The 19,498-nt window shown below is 36.8% G+C and overlaps 1 protein-coding gene across 3 annotated transcripts in view; it reads right to left on the bottom strand.

Moving 5' to 3' along the window:
- SNX13 (sorting nexin 13) overlaps positions 1-19,498 on the bottom strand; it is a 147,842-nt gene that overhangs the window by 55,766 nt on the left and 72,578 nt on the right. For all 3 annotated transcript variants that reach the window (XM_027539994.1, XM_027539995.1, XM_027539996.1), the window contains 5 exons: positions 19,315-19,416; positions 17,698-17,786; positions 9,658-9,741; positions 4,449-4,587; positions 3,969-4,057 (listed from right to left, as the gene is read on the bottom strand). In XM_027539994.1, the coding sequence (XP_027395795.1) occupies positions 3,969-4,057; positions 4,449-4,587; positions 9,658-9,741; positions 17,698-17,786; positions 19,315-19,416 (503 nt within the window). The remainder of the gene's footprint in view (positions 1-3,968; positions 4,058-4,448; positions 4,588-9,657; positions 9,742-17,697; positions 17,787-19,314; positions 19,417-19,498) is intronic.

Genomic DNA, 19,498 nt, shown 5'->3' with positions numbered 1-19,498 from the left:
GTAAGAACAACAATAGATTACTGATTTGAAATTGCTGGGGTAAAGCAATCTATTGCAAATTGCACTCATTTCACATACTAGCAAGGTAATGCTCAAAATCCTTCAAGCTGGACTTCAACAGTATGTGAAGCAAGAACTTCCAGATGTATAAGCTGGATTTAGAAAAGGCAGAGGAACCATATCAAATGGCCAACATCCGTTGGATCATCAAAAAAGCAAGAGAATTCCAGAAAAACATCTGCTTCACCGACTATGCTAAAGCCTCTGTGTGGATCACAACAAACTGTGGAAAATTCTTGAAGAGATGGGAATACCAGACCACCTACCTGCCTCCTGAGAAACCTGTATGTTGTAAAGAAGTAACAGTGAGAATCAGTCATGGGACAACAGACTGGTTCAAAATTGGGAAAGGAGTATTTCAAGGCTGTACACTGTCACCTTGCTTATTTAACTTATATGCAGATGACATCATGCGAAATGCTGGGCTGGATGAAGCTCAAGCTGAAATCAAGATTTCCTGGAGAAACATCAGTAATCTCAGACTTGCAGATGACATCACCCTAATGGCAGAAAGTGAAGAGGAACTAAAGAGCCTCTTAATGAAGGTGAAAGACGAGAGTGAAAAAACTGGTTTAAAACTCAACATTCAGAAAACTAAGATCACAGCATCCGGTCCCATCACTTCATGGCAAGTAGAAGGGAAAAGAATGGAAACAGACTATTTTCTTGGGCTCCAAAATCACTGTGGAAGGTAACTGCAGCCATGAAATTAAAAGAATTTAATTTTTTTGAAAGAAAAGCTATGACAAACCTAGATGGCCTATTAAAAAGCAGAGACATCACCTTGTTGACAAAGGTCCACATAGTCAAAGCTATGGTTTTTCCAGTAGTGAAAGTTGGACTATAGAGAAGGCTGAACGCCAAAGAACTGATGCTTTCAAACTGTGGTGTTGGAGAGGACTCTGGAGAGTCCCTTGGACTGCAAGGAGATCAAACCAGTCAATCCTAAATATTCATTAGAAGGACTGATGTTGAAACTGAAGCTCCAATATTCTGGCCATCTGATTAAATGAGTCAACTCATTGGAAAAGACCCTGATGCTGGGAAAGAGAGAAGGCAGGAGAAGAAGGGGACAACAGAGGATGAGATGGCTCGATGGAATCACCGACTCAATGGACATGAGTTTGAGTGAACTTTAGGAGATGGTGAAGGACAGGGAAACCTGGTGTGTGGCAGTCCATGGGGTCACAGAGTTGGACACGACTGAGTGACTGAACAACAACAAAGCAATCTAGTAGCAGCACATGATTTCCCCTATATAAATCTTCCTTCCTCAGATTTTATCACTTCTTGGTTCTGTCCAGCAGCATCTATATAGATATGGGATGGAGAAGAGTATTCACTATCACTTTATTTGTAATAAAAAGAAAAAAGCATCTCGAAGACTTTAAGATGAGCAGTATGATTAAAAAAACTCTATCTCTGAAGATTCTGAATTTTCATCCAAAGGAATACATGCTATGACTTGAGCTTTTAAAAAAGGTAAAGCTTCCTATTCAAATTAGAGTTGACAAGCTTCCAAACAAGGTTTCTAAATTTTAAAAGGAATTCAGTATCAAAAAGTATTTAGGCAAACAGACTTAAATAATGATGCTTAAGGATCAGCAGGGGCTTCCCTGGTGGTTCAGCAGTAAGGAATCTGCCTGCCAGTGCAAGGGACATAAGAGAGGAGGGTTCAGTCCCTGGGTGGGGAAGATCCCCTGGAGGAGGGCATGGAAACCTACTCCAGTATTCTTGCCTTGAGAATCCCATGGACGGAGGAACCCGACAGGCTACGGTCCATAGGCTCGCAAAGAGTTGAACACAACTGAAGCGATTTAGTCCACAACACACAAGCATCACTAACTCTAGGATCTAGGTAGGGTAACTAGATAAAGAAACAACAATCACAAGTGAAACCATATTATTCTTCTATTCTGAATTTACACGCATATATAAATTCATTTTAAAATACAGTTAACTGAACAAAGACAGACATACATACACCTGCACACACATTTATGACAAATGTAGGCCTCAAATAATGTTTAAGTTATAATTAAACTAGCAAACTAAACTCAAAATTTTAAACTAAGTCTTCTATTCCTTAAGGAATTTAAGTACACTGCAAAATTACAAGACCAAAGAGTCACAAAACAATTTCCAATAGAAAACCAGCATAAAAAAGGTGACTACACTGAAAACTAAAGGTAGTAAAAAATTTGTTTCAAAGCCCCAAATCTCTGCTCTCTTTTACAATGAAACTCATCCAAACAGCTACCTATAATGACTGTTTCTAATTCATTTCTTCTCATTTTCTCCTGACTGACTCCCATCAGGGTTTTTCTCCACTATTCAACCAAAATGCTCTCATGGATCACCAATAATACCCCTGTGGCAAACCCAACAGTCAATTCTAAATCTTCATCTTACTCAACTTATTAGTAGTCTGTAATACACCTGATCTCTCACTTTTTTCAGTATTTTCTATACTTTGCTTCTAGGATATCACACTCCTTTCCTTCAATCTCAACAGTCATTTACAGTTTGTTTGGCTAGACCTTTCATTTTGTCTTAAACACTAGTAACTGAAGTGCCTCAGGACAAAGTCTTTGATATCTTCTTTCTTAAACTCATTCTTTTAAGTAATCTCATACAATCTCTCAACTTTAAACAAGCAGCTGATAATCCTGAGGATTCTCAAAGTTTATTTCATTCACGAAATTTCCCTTAAACTTGAATTTACCAATTAGAATGTCTACTTTAACATCAAACAGGGATCTCAGGCTAAAACATTCAAAACCTGATTCTCTCTTCCAAACTTCCTCCTCCCTCAGTTTTATTCATTTTAGTGAATAACAACACTATTCATGCAGGTGCTTGGTCCAAAAAACTTTGGAATCATCCTTGAGTTCTTTTTTCTCTCTCAACCCATATTTAATACATTAGCAAATACTGTCTCTAATTAACTTCTCACATGAATCCCCCCAGACATCTCTTACTAAACAAAAACAAGAGTCATGTAAACGATCTGTTAGTTTCCATTCCACCACTCCACCACAATCTACTCATCACAGAGCCCAAGTAATCATTTTACCTCATAAGTCAGATTATGTCACTTACCAGGGAAAATCTCCAATGGATTTCTATCACACTCAGATTTTTAAAAATCTTACTATGGAAGGTAAAACCATGTATGATCTAACCCCTAAGGTTTCTAATCTCACTCCTACTACAAATCCTATCATACATTCCATACCACTCACAATGACCTCCTCTAACTCACCAGGCACTTTCCTATTCCAGGGACTTCACATTTGCTCTTACCTTTGCATTAAAGATTAAAGAAAAAAAAAATTCCACAGGATTCGCTCATATTATTCAGATCTCTCTATGTTTAAATGTCACCAGATCTCTCAGCATCTATCTAAACCACTTTGACATTCTCTACCACCCTACTTTACTGATTTTCTTTCACATTTTAGGTTTTTTTTTTTTTTACATTTTATTTTTTCACATTTTACTTACTTTTACATTTTTTACATAATATATCAATTTATATATTGGTTTATTTTCTGATTCTGCAACTAAAATGTAAGCTTCATGAGAGAGATTTCCGTCTGTTAGATCCATCTAAATGGTGTCCGATGTACATAATTCAATAAATGTTGAATTTTAAATAAATGTCACATGAGTAGATAAATACATAAATCAAGAAAAAAATTTGACTTTTCATGCAATATTTGAATCTCATTAGCTTGTTTTAATAAATACTTACACTACCTTGTATAATATAAATTTTTTCGAAATTTTTAGTTCTTCTGTAAAATGCCACACTGGTTAATACTCAACCTTTTGTCATTTGCTGGATATTTTAATGAAGAGAAATTATCTATAGTTAAATATTAATTCAAGAGTATTTTACTCACTTTGCCAGACTGCAACCGTTGTATTCTTGAGTCACATACTTTCTTCACAAATAATAAGCTATTTATTTGATTTTTGATGGTGTTGATATCTAAGAATAAACAAATTGATTATGAGGTAAAGTGGCAGTGTTACTTGTGAAATACTTTAAACATACACTTACTATAATTTAACATAATAACCAATGAACACAGCAATTATTTATTTAAAAAATAAATAACTGGAAATTTTATAGTGAAATTATTTAATTAAAATTAAACTATGCCAATTATCTTTAGCGATAACTGCAATAATAAGAGTCTCACATTCAGAAAACTATTGTGCTTTATTCTCAGAACATATTAGCATAATAAAAGTCAGATTCAGTTAAGGTGAAAACCACTAATAACATAAAATGACCTTTATGTAAATTAAAGTTTTGTTTGAATATATAGTAATTGTTAAAGAAGTAAAACATTCTTATTCTTAAATAAATTACTTACCATCACCAGCTGTATCTAGAGATCGAAGATACTGTAATTCTTCTGCTGCTTTATCTCTGACTGCTTCGAGCTCTCCAATATTGTCACTCAATTTAATAATGTTCATAAAGGCCTCATAGTTGCAATTAGAATCACGGATCTGAAAAAAAGTTTAAAACACTGATGGGAGGGAGACTCACTTAAGTGAAAACAGAATCTTGAGTACCTATCATGGGCCAGGCACAACTGTCCTCAAACAAAATGAAAATCTCTCTACTCATGGTACTTAACTTCTCCTGGGTCAGAGACTACTAACACAGTAAGATATATAGCACACTGTGAAGTAAAGAGTACACTCAGAATGTCTGATGACAGCAAGGAAGCCATGGTGACTAGAGCTAAACCAAAGAAATGCAGAAGGGCAAGGGAGATGAGTGCTAATGGAAAAGCAAACGTGACAGGGTTTAGTAAATGGTTTGGCTTTCTCTGTGAATGGAATGAAAAGTGATTGGAGAATTTTAAACATTAAGAGCGGCATTCTCTGACATAAATTTAACAGAATCACTGTAACAACATGAATAACTGTTATTTCATCTTTCTTTTCCAGCCACTTGCTATTTAAGAATAAGAATGGAGTAAAACATTAAGTTGGATTTAACCATAATGTGGTTTTACCAAGCCAATAATAAACTGAGAGAGAGAGGAAAGGTAGTTGAGAATGTTGTAAAGGATCTAATGACTATGACTGTCAATGAATTTAAGCCAAATAAAACAGTAAAGGGAACTATGAAAAGGTAGCCAACTTGGTTGTCCATTCTAAATAGGAGTCCAAGTACTGGTGATTGCCAAAGTTCAGAACTGTGGGGAAAAGAGGCAGGGGGGCAATAAGCACATGAAAAAATGTTCAAAATCATTAATCATCAAGGATGTGCAAGTTAACCATAACAAAATGAAAATGCCAAATATCTATCAGAATGTGGGGAGACCAAATTTGGTCTTCACATTCTCAAACAGTGCAAGGAGAAGTACAAAATTATAACAGAACTTCAGATAACTAGTTGGCGATATCTCTCACTTTGTATAAATTTTACTTCAATAATAAAAGAAGTAAGTCATTAAAGACCTGATTTTTCTAAGAATACATTAAGAAACAAGTAAACAGCTGTTCACTAAGCTGCTCTAGTAGGAGATAACAATCGGAGAAGGCAATGGCAACCCACTCCCAGTACTCTTGCCTGGAAAATCCCATGGACGGAGGAGCCTCGTAGGCTATAGTCCATGGGGTCGCGAAGAGTCGGATACGACTGAGCGACTTCACTTTCACTTTTCACTTTCATGCATTGGAGAAGGAAATGGCAACCCACTCCAGTGTTCTTGCCTGGAGAATCCCAGGGACAGCGGAGCCTGGTGGGCTAACGTCTATGGGGTCGCACAGAGTCGGACACGACTGAAGCGACTTAGCAGCAGCAGCAGCAGCAGGAGATAACAATATAAACCAATTAAGTAAACTATTTCACAGTCAGAGAGAAGAGTTTACAATTAACTAGTTTGTCCCCAAAAGATATAATATATATATTTTGAGATAAATAATGCAAATTGGCAGATACTATCTTTAGAAATGACTTAAAAACTTGAAACTTCTGTTAGGTAATATGAACATTTTATTTGGAGGATATATGTTACTACTACACTGCTCTAACCTTTTCCTTTCAAATAAAAATAAACTATACAATTAGCTATCATTAATATGGAATTTACCTGGCAGAAAGAGTAAGAACTGAGCCAATTTTATAATACCTATGTGCAAAGGGTTTTCCACATAAATAATGTCAAGAGAATAAACCAGACAACAAAGCAAGCTAAAGATCCTTTATTGATATCTTTTTCTTTTAAATATATTTTCTGATATTTTACAGCAAAGCACAATAGTGCTCAATCACTGTTTTAAATAAAAAAGACCCCAACCATGATACATAATAACAGTACCAGCCCAACTATGCAGAGAACAAGTAAAAATCTGGTGGCTTGAATTCTGTTCTGAGTATGTGTTAAGTCCCTCAAAAATGTTTTTACCATGTAACTAATTATATACTTAATATACGCTCAGCAAAATAAAAATTGAAAACTAAAGAAAAATAGAAATAAAAATAATTCCTAATCCCTTGAGTGAGAGATAACCATAATATTCCAGTAAACTTGCATCCTGTTCTGTACTATAGGTAAGATTATACAGTACTGTAAACTGATTTTTTAAGGTTAGTATATGATATTCATTTTTGTGTTACAAAAAAAATCTTTTTAAAGATATTTACTCTTACTTTACCACTTAAACGTTTTAAAATTTTACCTTTATCCTACTTCTTAAAAAATCACTTATGACATAACCAATACTTGTAGTAAAGTGAAATAAACAAAAGAGAAAACTTAAAATTTTCAGGATCCTACATCTCTACTACAACAGAGGATGAGATGGTTGGATGCCATCACCAACTCAATGTACATGAGTTTGAGCAAGCTCTGCAAGTTGGTAATGGACAGGGAAGCCTGGCGTGCTGCAGTCCATGGGGTCGCAAAGAGTCAGACAGGACTCAGCAACTGAATTGACTGACCTCTCTATTAACATTTCAGTCAGTATACAACTTATCAGAATCACAGTCACTCATAAATATATACTTACTTATATATTTATTTTTAAAGGAACAGATATCTACACACACATCATTTTTAGTTGTCCTTTTCACATAAAAAAAAAAACACATCTTTTCATATTCATAAAGACATACTACCATCATAGTATAAATAGTATTTATTGTATCAATATTCCTAAACTATTCCTCTATTTTATTGTTCAGTTGCTCGGTCCTGTCCGACTCTGCGACCCCATGGACTGCAGCACACAATAGCCTTCCTTGTCCGTCACTATCTCCCAGAGTTTGCTCAAACTCATGTCCACTGAGTTGGTGACGCCATCCAACCATCTCATTCTGTCGTTCCCTTATCCTCCTGCCCTCAATCTTTCCCAGCATCAGTGTTTTTCCAGTGAGTCAGCTCTTCACAGGCGGCCAAAGTATGGGAGCTTCAGCTTCAGCATCAGTCCTTCTAATGAATATTCAGGACTGATTTCCTTTAGGATTGACTGGTTGGATCTCCTTGCTGTCCAGGGGACTCTCATGAGTCTTCTCCAACACCACAGTTCAAAAGCATCAGTTCTTCGGCGCTCAGCTTTCTTTACAGTCCAATTAGCACATCTGTACATGACTACTGGAAAAACCAGCTTTGACCAGACAGACTTTTGTTAGCAAATTGATATTTCTACTTTTTAATATGCTGTCTAGGTTTGTCACAGCTTTTCTTCCAAGGAGCAAATGTCTTTTAGTGTCATGGCTGCAGTCACCGTCCACAGTGATTTTGGAGCCCAAGTAAATAAAGTGTGTCACTGTTTCCATTGTTTCCCCATCTATCTGCCGTGAAGTGACAGGACCGGATGCCATGATCTTAGTTTTTTGAATGCTGAGTTTCAAGCCAGGGTTTTCACTCTCCTCTTTCATCAAAAGACTCTTCAGTTCCTCTTCACTGTCGGCCATAATGGTGGTGTCATCTGCGTATCTGAGGTTACTGATATTTCTTCGGGCAATCTAAATTCCAGCTTGAGCTGCATTCAGCTCAGCATTTTGCATGATATACTTTGCATGTACATTAAATAAGCAAGATAACAATGTACAGCCTTGATATACTCCTTTCCCAATTTTGAACCAGTCTGTTGTTCCATGATCGGTTCTAACTGTTGCTTCTTGATCTGCATACAGGTTTCTCAGGAGACAAGTAAGGTGGTCTGGTATTTCCAACTCTTGAATTTTCCACAGTTTGTTGTGATCCACAGTCAGAGGCTTTAGCATAATCAATGAAGCAGAAGTAGATGTTTTTCTAGAATTCCCTTGCTTTTTCTATGATCTAACGGAAGTTGGCAATTTGATCTCTGGTTCCTCTGCCTTTTCTAAATCCTCCTCGTATATCTGGAGGTTCTCGGTTCATGTACTGTTGAAGCCTAGCCTGAAGGATTTTGAGCATTAACCTTGCTAGCATGTGAAATGAGTGCAATTGTGCCTCTATGCTGAACACTTATATTGCTTTCATTTTTTTAAGGATTATTAGCAAGATTGCCATTAGTAGTCTTAAATTGGATTGTTATAACCTTGTTTATCAGCACTTTACGATAAATTTCAAGAACGGAATTCCTAACCAAAGGCTTTTTTTTTTTTAGTTATGGGGATATGCAAATTTTTAAAGCTCTAGGTACAGCCTAGCAGGATCTAAATAAGCTGACAAAGGAAATGAAAAATTAAGTTCTGTGAACTCCATGAAAGATTCTAGGAACCAAGGCTAGGAAGACAATTTCTGCCTATAGGGGACCCATAATCCGATGCGAGAGACAAACACTGTAATAGTTACAACAATGAAAAATGGCACGTCTAATAATGGATATGATTGTAAACAAAGAACAATCAAATACTTCCTTCCTAGAAAAGCTAGACTGAGTAAAAGAAGACAATGTGGGAGAGAAATTTCAGATTCACAAAAAGGAATCAAAGACTTAGGTACCCATCAAAGTAATTCCCAGCAATAGCCCATTTAACACATTCTTCCTCAACCATTAATTTACTGAGGAAAAGCATATATAATCAGAAAAAAATTAGAACTAGCAAACTTAATAACCACTAACCCTTTGATATACCTGATGAATGACAAAACTATGAGTTATCTAACTTAGTGACATACTAAGCGACTTATAGAAACGTATCTAGAACTTAGATCTTATTCTCAATCTAATGTTCTTTCCTTCATATTTTTCTCTACTATTTAGCATAAAATTTAAATTGCATGCTATTTAAGTAGTTCAGATTAATTTGAAATCAAACAGCAGTTTTAAGAAGTACTTATCATCTATACACACAGATAAGAAAACATCCTTTTTTAAATTTAAATAAGTAGAAACAGCAGGAACACTGTAAGGAAGATTATCTTATCAACCTACTTCCTTAAGGGAAATCTGGCTAGTACATTCAACACATAAGCTAACAGAAACATTGAAAATATAAAAGATTACCTTGAGATATATTTTTACTTAATTTCTTTAATAAATTATTGCTTAATCATCCTGACCTCCAAATCATATTTATACCTTTTAAAAAACTGTTTTAAAAACAAGAGCTGCATTTTAGAAAGTACATACCATCCATATGATATATTGATTAATATAATCAGGGTCACTGAGTTGATTTATCAATGGAAGAAGAACTCCACGTGCAAGGATTTCCTGGACAAAAATTTTAAAACACAAAAACAAATTTAATCTCATATACTTCTCAAATCAATAGCACAGTGTAAATTTCCTAACTCAATGCTGTTACTGAAGAAAGGTAAGGTATAGATAAAAGTAAATTTGGTAAATGACATGATTTACAAAAAGATGAGCTAGCATACATCAGTTGAATAAGATGAAGCCATCTATATCAACTTAGATACATGGGCACAATTAGCTAAAGTACAGTTGAGCGAAAAAAAAAGCAAAAGTATACCTCTAATAAGCAGAATCAAGATTGCCAGAAGAAGTATCAATAACCTCAGATATGCAGATGACACCATCCTTATGGAAGAAAGTGAAGAGGAACTAAAAAGCCTCTTGATGAAGGTGAAAGTGGAGAGTGAAAAAGTTGGCTTAAAGCTCAACATTCAGAAAACGAAGATCATGGTATCCGGTCCCATCACTTCATGGGAAATAGATGAGCAAACAGTGGAAACAGTATCAGACTTTATTTTTCTGGGCTCCAAAATCACTGCAGATGGTGACTGCAGCCATGAAATTAAAAGACGCGTACTCCTTGGAAGGAAAGTTATGACCAACCTAGATAGCATATTCAAAAGCAGAGACATTACTTTGCCAACAAAGGTTCGTCTAGTCAAGGCTATGGTTTTTCCAGTGGTCATGTATGGATGTGAGAGTTGGACTGTGAAGAAGGCTGAGCACCGAAGAATTGATGCTTTTGAACTGTGGTGTTGGAAAAGACTCTTGAGAGTCCCCTGGACTGCAAGGAGATCCAACCAGTCCATTCTGAAGGAGATCAGTCCTGGGTGTTCATTGGAAGGAATGATGCTAAAGCTGAAACTCCAGTACGTTGGCCACCTCATGCGAAGAGTTGACTCACTGGAAAAGACTCTGATGCTGGGAGGGATTGGGGGCAAGAGGAGAAGGGGACGACAGAGGATGAGATGGCTGGATGGCATCACTGACTCGATGGACATGAGTCTGAGTGAACTCCGGGAGGTGGTGATGGACAGGGAGGCCTGGCGTGCTGCGATTCCTGGGGTCGCAAGGAGTCGGACACGACTGAGCGACTGATTTGATCAAGTTAGCATTTATATCCATTTTTAAAAGGCAAAACATGGCAGTATATGTATTTATGGACTCCTACATCTATATTAAAAGTATAAAAACAAAAAAAGAAAACAATCAGAACAGTGACTGCCTTTGAGGGAGGGCTAGAGCAACTACAGCAAAATGTTAACACTGCTCAAATCTGGTTTGTTGGCGCATAAATGTCTATTGTATTAACTTGCTATACCTGTCTGTTTGAAATTTCTAATACAAGATAATAAAAATAAAATAACATTTATGGTAATACAATTACTTAATATTCTTTGACTATACCTTCCCATTCTCTGCAGCTGTTTACACGTCTATCAAGATTCTGGCTCTCCTTCTAGGACTGACTACAGAATTAATTTTCTAATTAAATAAACCCTGATTGTTCTGATGAACACTATTCACTTATATATTTAAAATACACTCATGCTTTGTATTTATGGCATTTATCACATACCATTCTTTAAGTAATTCTGTGTCTTCCACCTCTCCTAATATACTACAGCTCTTTAGGAACTTTTCGTATGTGAGTGGAAATTAGTTAAAAGAGATAAAAGATTTATCTCTATGCAAAAATACTCTTATCTTCTCAAGGTCACTGTCTTAAATATGGCATGACTTTGAAAAAATTAAATGATGCAAATCAAGAAACTAAGTGGCTCAGATGGTAAAACGTTTGCCTACAATGTAGGAGACTGGGGTTCAATCCCTGGGTTGGGAAGATCTCCTGGAGAAGGAAATGGCAACCCACTCCAGTAGTCTTGCCTGAAGAATCCCATGGAAAGAGGAGCCTGGCGGGCTACAGTCCATGGTGTCGCAAAGAGCAGGACATGACTGAACGACTTCACTTTCACTTTCAAACTTAGACAATAGTCTACTTGTTTAATCTTCAGTCCTCTATGCTTGTGATATCTAGAGTTATGAAACAGAATTTCTTATGAATACTAGAAAGGCTAAATAGCCACAAGTTTAACAGGATGTTTCACTTTTCTAAGTAAAGGACCAATTTATTTATTCCTTTCCAGATTTCTAATTTATCTGTGCCATTTTCTGGTATAAGTTCACAGACGAGAGCCTTCACTTTGCTTTCCTTTAGAGAAATATTTTATATAAATTCTACTTCTATAAGTTTTACAAGTCTTTGACAACTTTTACCCCATGATCAATTAATATTTCTAAAAGGCACTAATGGAGGCTCCAAAAACTTTTTGAAATGTCTTTTAAGACATCTCCCAGTCTCAAATTAGAAAATTGCTTATTCTGGATTAGCTTTAATCTCTAACTTTTTAAAAATTATATTTATTTATGTAATTTCTTCTCTCAAATTATGTATCTGACCACACATGCTCAAATTTTTAAATGTATTCTGAAATGATAAAATTGACAAACAAAAAAGTGCTTTATTGAAAGTTTATTTTCAAAGGAGTAAAACACATATGGGTAACCTTTTTGAATAAGTTTACTGCTTCATATTAGTTAAGGCAAACAGTCGTTATGTCTCTCTGAAAACTATTTTGATCTCCTAATTTGCCTCATGAAAGAGTTTGGTTAGTCGTGTATATGTGTGTGTGTCTGTGTGTTTAGTTGCTCAGTCATGTATGACTCTGCAACCTCATGGACTATACAGCCCACCAGGCTCCTCTGTCCATGGGATTCACCAGGCAAGAATACTGGAGTGGGTAGCCATGTCCTTCTCCAGGGGATCTTCCTGACCCAGGGATTGAAACCGGGTCTCCTGCATTGCAGGCAGATTCTTAATCATCTGAACCACCAGGGAAGTCCTTGGTTAGTCATACGACTCAATAATTCCTATACAGTTTTAGTGAGAGCAAAATATTGCAAATATTATAAATTATGTGGCAATTTTCATATACTTTAACACAAGCATAAGCTGTCAAATATGAAGATTTAAAAGTTACAGAGTCACTGAGGCCATGAATCTTTATGTCCATAAAACGTGGTAATGGGAGACAGCAGAGGCAATTAAATAGCAATATCTCAGTCAAATGCTGTGATTTGTACAACTCATACAAAGGATTCATATAAAGGAAAGAACTAAGAACTTTCTAGTCTGTTATTTAATCTGAACAAAGTGCCTTTTGGGAAAACCTAGATTTAATTATCAACAAAGGAAAGTGATAAAGAACTATCAAGTTAAGAGAAAAACAAACTGACCACAGAGCTCTACAATTACACTCACTCAATTAGACACAAGCAAAAAGAAATGAAATATTGGCCTAAAAGATCAATCTATGGCAAAATGTATTTGCTTTTTCTTTAAACAACCCTACTTATTTTAAACACATTTTAAACCCATGTAACAAGACTGATCGTCATTCCTGTCTCCTAAAAGTCAGTTTAATCTTTAAAGAGTAGCAGTAGCATGTGCCCCATAGCCAGCAAGGTCAAATAGGTTTCCTCTCAGATCACGAACTCCTTATCGTCAAATTCAGACTTAAATTGAAGAAAGTAGGGAAAACCACTAGACCATTCAGCTATGACCTAAAGTGACACAAAGATTCGAGGGATTAGATCTGATAGAGTGTCTGAAGAAATATGGACAGAAATTCAAGACATTGTATAGGAGACAGGGATCAAGACTAGTCCCAAGAAGAAGAAATGTAAAAAAGCAAAATGGCTGTCTGAAGAGGCCTTACAAATAGCTGTGAAAAGAAGAGAAATGAAAAGCAAAGGAGAAAAGGAAAGACATATATATCTGAATGCAGATTTCCAAAGAATAGCAAGGAGAGATAAGAAAGCCTTCCTCAGTGATCAGTGCAAAGAAATAAGAGGAAAACAGAATGGGAAAGACTAGAGTTTTCTTCCTGGAGAAAGCAATGGCATCCCACTCCAGTACTCTTGCCTGGAAAATCCCATGGATGGAGGAGCCTGGTGGGCTGCGGTCCATGGGGTTGCGAAGACTCGGACACGACTGAGCGACTTCACTTTCACTTTTCACTTTCATGCACTGGAGAAGGAAATGGCAACCCACTCCAGTGTTCTTGCCTGGAGAATCCCAGGGGCGGGGGAGCCTGGTGGGCTGACGTCTACGGGGTCGCCCAGAGTTGGACACAACTGAAGTGATTTAGCAGTCGCAGCAGCAGAATGCTCTTCAAGAAAACTAGAGATACCAAGGGAACATTTCATGTAAAGATGGGCACAATAAAGGACAGAAATGGTATGGACCCAACAGAGGCAGAAGATACTAAGAAGAGGTGCCAAGAATACACAGAAGAACTGTACAAAAAAGATCTTCATGACCCAGATAATCACAATGGTGTGATCAACTCACCTAGAGTCAGACATCCTGGAATGTGAAGTCAAGTGGGCCTTAGGAAGCATCACTACCAACAAAGCTAGTGGAGGTGATGGAATTCCAGGTGAGGTATTTCAAATCTAAAAAATGATGCTGTGAAAGTGCTGCACTCAATATGCCAGAAAATTTGGAAAACTCAGCAGTGGCCACAGGACTGGAAAAGGTCAGTTTTTATTCCAATCTCAAAGAAAGGCAATGACAAAGAATGCTGAAACTAATGTACAATGGCACTCATCTTACATGCTAGTCAAGTAATGCTCAAAATTCTCCAAGCCAGGCTTCAACAGTATGTGAACCATGAACTTCCAGATGTTCAGGCTGGATTTAGAAAAGGCAGAGGAATCAGAGATCAAATTGCCAACATCCGTTGGACCATCGATAAAGCAAGAGAGTTTCAGAAAAACATCTATTTCTGCTTTATTGACTATGCCAAAGCCTGGATCATGACAAACTGTCGAAAATTCTTAAAGATGGGAATACCAGACCATTTGACCTGCCTCTTGAGAAACCTGTATGCAGGTCAGGAAGCAACAGTTAGAACTGGACACGGAACAACACCTGGTTCCAAATCAGGAAAGGAGCACATCAAGGCTGTATACTGTCACCCTGCTTATTTAACTTATATGCAGAGTACACCATGAGAAACACTGGGCTGGATGAAGCACAAGCTGGAATCAAGACTGCAGGAAGAAATATCAATAACCTCAGATATGCAGATGACACCACTCCTTATGGCAGAAAGTGAAGAAGAACTAAAGAGCCTCTTGATGAAAGTGAAAGAGCAGAGTGAAAAAGTTGGCTTAAAACTCAACATTTAGAAAACTAAGATTGGTGCATCTGGTCTCATCACTTCATGGCAAATAGATGGGGAAACAGTGGAAACAGTGTCAGACTTTATTTTTTTGGGCTCCCAAATCACTGCAGATGGTGACTGCAACCATGAAATTAAAAGATGCTTACTCCTTGAAAGAAAAGTTATGACCAACGTAGACAGCATATTAAAAAGCAGAGACATTACTTTGCCAACAAAGGTCCATCTAGTCAAAACTATGGTTTTTCCAGTAGTCATGTATGGATGTGAGAGTTGGACTATAAAGAAAGCTGAGAGCCAAAGAATTGATGCTTTTGAACTGTGGTGTTGGAAGACTCTTGAGAGGTCCTTGGACTACAAGGAGATCAAACCAGTCCATCCTAAAGGAAATCAGTCCTGAATATTCATTGGAAGGACAGATCCTGAAGCTGAAACTCCAATCTTTTGGCCACCTGATGCGAACAACTGACTCATTGGAAAAGACCATGATGCTAGGAAAGATTGAAAGAGAAGGAGAAGGGGACAACAGAGGATAAGATGGCTGGATGGCATCACCAACTCAATGGACATGAGTCTGAGTAAACCCCAGGAGTTGGTGATGGACAGGGAGGCCTGGTGTGCTGCAGTCCATGGGGTTGCAAAGAGTCACACACTACTGAATGACTGAACTCAACTGAACTGTGCATTAAAATTGATTATCTGATTGGTATATGCTATATGGCAGGCACTGTGAAAACCAGTAAGTACACAGTGATACAGAATACAGAAATGAAGAAATGGCCCCTGTCCTCTAGGGCTTGGGATTCTGTTAGGGGAAAAAGGCATCGAGCAAGTTAATCCAACAATCAAACTTTCATGTTAAAATATGGTAAATTTAAGAAGGAATACAGTACCTACCTACACTGATAGGGAATTATGAGGGGGCTTTTAGAGAAGGAAGTATTTCTGAGGAAGTGAGATATGAGGGACAAATATAATTTAGCCAAGAGTATAATGCAAATCATTCTAAGCAGATGAAAAAAAGCGTACGAGATAATCCTATAGTGGAGAGAAATGGCACTTTGGAAAAGCCTGTGTGGTTGGAGTACAGTGATGACATGGAATGAAGGCCAGAGAGGTTAAACAACGCCACATCACCCACAGTCTTATTGTAAGCCTTTTAAAAGGACTTAAGATTTAAAACATTTGCTGGGTGGTCATTACGGGAATGAAGAAAAGACTTATAAAAGGTACACAGGATTTGGAGGCAAGAGTAAGACTTCCATCTTGTGCATTCAAAGTTTAAAAGGGCTATGCATCAGTGAAATAGTGATTTTAGTAGGCAGCTGGTGGACAGTTTAGAAGGGAAAGATATAGATTTGAAAGTTATTAGCATTTGGATGGTGTTTAAAGTCACAGGGATGGATGCGCAAGAAGGCACAGAATTGCACAACTTGTATATTTAAAAGTTAAGCAGAGTATCAGGCAGGCAAAGACTGCTCCAAATAATCAGCATGAATGAATATGATGACTGATTAGCAGTATCTTCCTTCAGTGGTAGATGTGAATCTAGACATAGACATGCCAGATGTTGATAATGACCAGCCCAAGTCTTCAATGTATATAATCTATCAGACTCTTCCCATCAAGATCAAGCATTTTCTATTCATTTCACAGCATCATTACCCTACCTGAAAATGCACTGAACTCAAGTTAGAGAGCTATCAGGATACTGATAAATTGATACTGCTTAAATAATAATAAGCAAAAAAGCTCAGTTAGGAACTGGTGTATCTGTTTTGCAGAATGGCAGACTAAAAAGATCATAAACTTTCATTTTCAGTATAATCAGAAACTTTTAATTTAACCCATTGAGCCAGGGTAAGGACTAACGTAGCTAGCATTTCTTGGTCATAACCAGTAATCAAAGTCAAAATGTTATTCCTTTACATTTGCACACAGAATTTTATCCCAAAGGATTATACCCAGAGAATAAATGAGTCCAAAATTATTGTTTTCATCTGACATTTATTTTTCAATGCCAAGAAGTAGAATCTTAGCTGCCCAGGGTTTTTTTTGAAAGTTTCTATCAGAAGTGTTATTTTAATTGGCCTACTTTAGATAAATTTATAGGATTCATTGGAAGGACTGATGCTGAAGCTCCAATACTTTGGCCACCTGATGTAAAGAGCTGACTCATTAGAAAAGATCCAGATGCTGGGAAAGATTGAAGGCAGGAGAGGAGAAGGGGATGACAGAGGACAAGATGACTGGATAGCATCACCGACTCAATGGACATGAGTTTGAGCAAGCTCAGAGAGATGGTGAAGGACAGGGAAGCCTGGTGTGCTGCAGTCCATGGGGTAGCAAAAGTCGGACATGAATAAGCGACTGAACAACAATGTTAAAGAAAATTTAAAACATAATCTAACTTTAACTCAAGCAGTTCTTGAGGTGTTGTCCAGGAACCTCTGGGGTGTAAGGGAAAGGGAAGCAAACAGTGGTATTTTCAGAATGGAGCATGATAGTTAATGGAATGTGCTTGTGTATTCTGTGTTCCAAAATTCCTTAGTTTTAATATTTACAATATAATAAATATTGATCGACAAAGCCCACATAAACAGAAGCTATTTGGGGTCCTTAATAATTTTTAAGTGTGTAACAGGGTCCTGGGACCAAAAATTTGGTAATTACTACTCTAAGTTTCTTTATAGCCATGTATTTGGTATGTGTTTAAGCTTACCCTGACAAAGTATCGCATGATCTTGTTCTGGAAATCTCCAGGAGGTAGCAACAAATATAATAAGACCTCACACAAATCCCTTAGGAATCCTAGAAATAAAAAAAAAAGGAGCCATAATAACAGAAAATACAAAATCTCCACCTACTCTTGATATAAAACACAAAGTGGCAGGATTAAGCAGTTTGCTGATTATATAAGCTTATTATCTTAGTAATTAATCAGTATTCAATAAAAATCTTTGTTATTCTCCAAACAGCAAATATTCATTAATCAAAGTAATATACACTTTTTTACTTTGCCCAGTTCTACCCTACATCTATGAGATGGCTGGATGGCATCACCAACTTGATGGACATGAGTTTGAGTAAACTCCAGGAGCTGGTGATGGACAGGGAGGCCTGGCATGCTGCGATTCACGGGGTCGCAAAGAGTCAGACACGACTGAGCGACTGAACTGAACTGAACCCTAAATCTTGAGTTGTTGAGAAACTTCAATTACAAAAGTGTTTTTCCCCAAAGTTTTAGTTGCACCAAGTATTCTACTCTTCTACCACACATCTCTACATACTTAAGTTATCTGCACATTTAAAAATATACTTACAATTCTTTTTCAAGAAAGAACCTCCACTAACCTGGCAGGTAATAAGAAAAAGAACATGCTCTTCTATTTTACTGATTGAAGAGGGCTTGATTTACATAAAAGAACTATACATCATTCTAACTATTCCTTACATTTAGTTATTTCATATTAATGCTAATGAAGGAGCAATTAAAAACTGAATTGCATAATAAATATAAAAAGGAAAGAAGAAAAACGGAAAAGAGCAGAAAAGAAAGCAAAGAAATAGAAAAGCTGAGCACATTTTAAAAATCTAAGAAAACAATTTCCACGACTAGCAATGCTTTTCTGACGTGTTCATATGCTGACACTTCCTGGGAAGGTAATTATGTAACTGATAATCAAAACCTGATAATCAAAACAATATGCCCAGTAGCACAGACTCGGTCACTGTAAAACTAGGAAAAGACAACATCCTCAGCTAAAATTTATCTGGTCTAACCTCTCAAAAAGAAAAGTCAATTCAACTCTATAAATTTCATTTGAAACATTATCATCATTCCCTTAGAAAATATTTACAATAATAGGTGTATTCTCGAATTAGAAATAATAAACTCAAGGTGAAGATAAAACTACTACAGATCAAAAAAAGTAAATTCCTAAGGATAAAATGTTTGTGTTTGCTATATTTTAAAAGACAACAAAGGAAGTTCTCTTTAACTGAAAAGGCTCTCTTTAAAAGAAAAAAGAATCTGGAAATTTACTTCTAAGAGTTAAAAGATAAAATAAGCAGTAGTGTTTTTACTAAGCTTCCTGTCCTGTAAGAATAACTTCACTCTTAGATTTTACCCTGCTGCTGCTGCTGTCGCTTCAGTTGTGTCTGACTCTGTGCGACCCCATAGATGGTATCTCACCAGGCTCCCCCATCCCTAGGATTCTCCAGGCAAGAACACTGGAGTGGGTAGATTTTACCCTGGTATTTGTTAAATGGTTCTGCTAATTTGCCTCTACTAACGTGAACAGTTAATATGCTCAAAAAGTTAAATTAAAAAGAAAACCTTCTTCATCTTTGGGAGAAGTGCACACTAGGTCACGGCAAACATCCTTTTCCATTTCAACTTCAACTTCAAAGAAGGTATCTACAAGATCTTCTGCTGTACCTGGACAGAAAAGGAACAATTCAAGATTAGAGAATAATAAAGAAAAACGGATTTAAAAAAATAATAATAAAATAAAATAAAA

Source organism: Bos indicus x Bos taurus, chromosome 4 (assembly GCF_003369695.1).
Source record: "Bos indicus x Bos taurus breed Angus x Brahman F1 hybrid chromosome 4, Bos_hybrid_MaternalHap_v2.0, whole genome shotgun sequence".
Lineage (NCBI taxonomy): Eukaryota > Metazoa > Chordata > Mammalia > Artiodactyla > Bovidae > Bos > Bos indicus x Bos taurus.
This window is presented reverse-complemented; position numbering and strand designations above follow the sequence as displayed.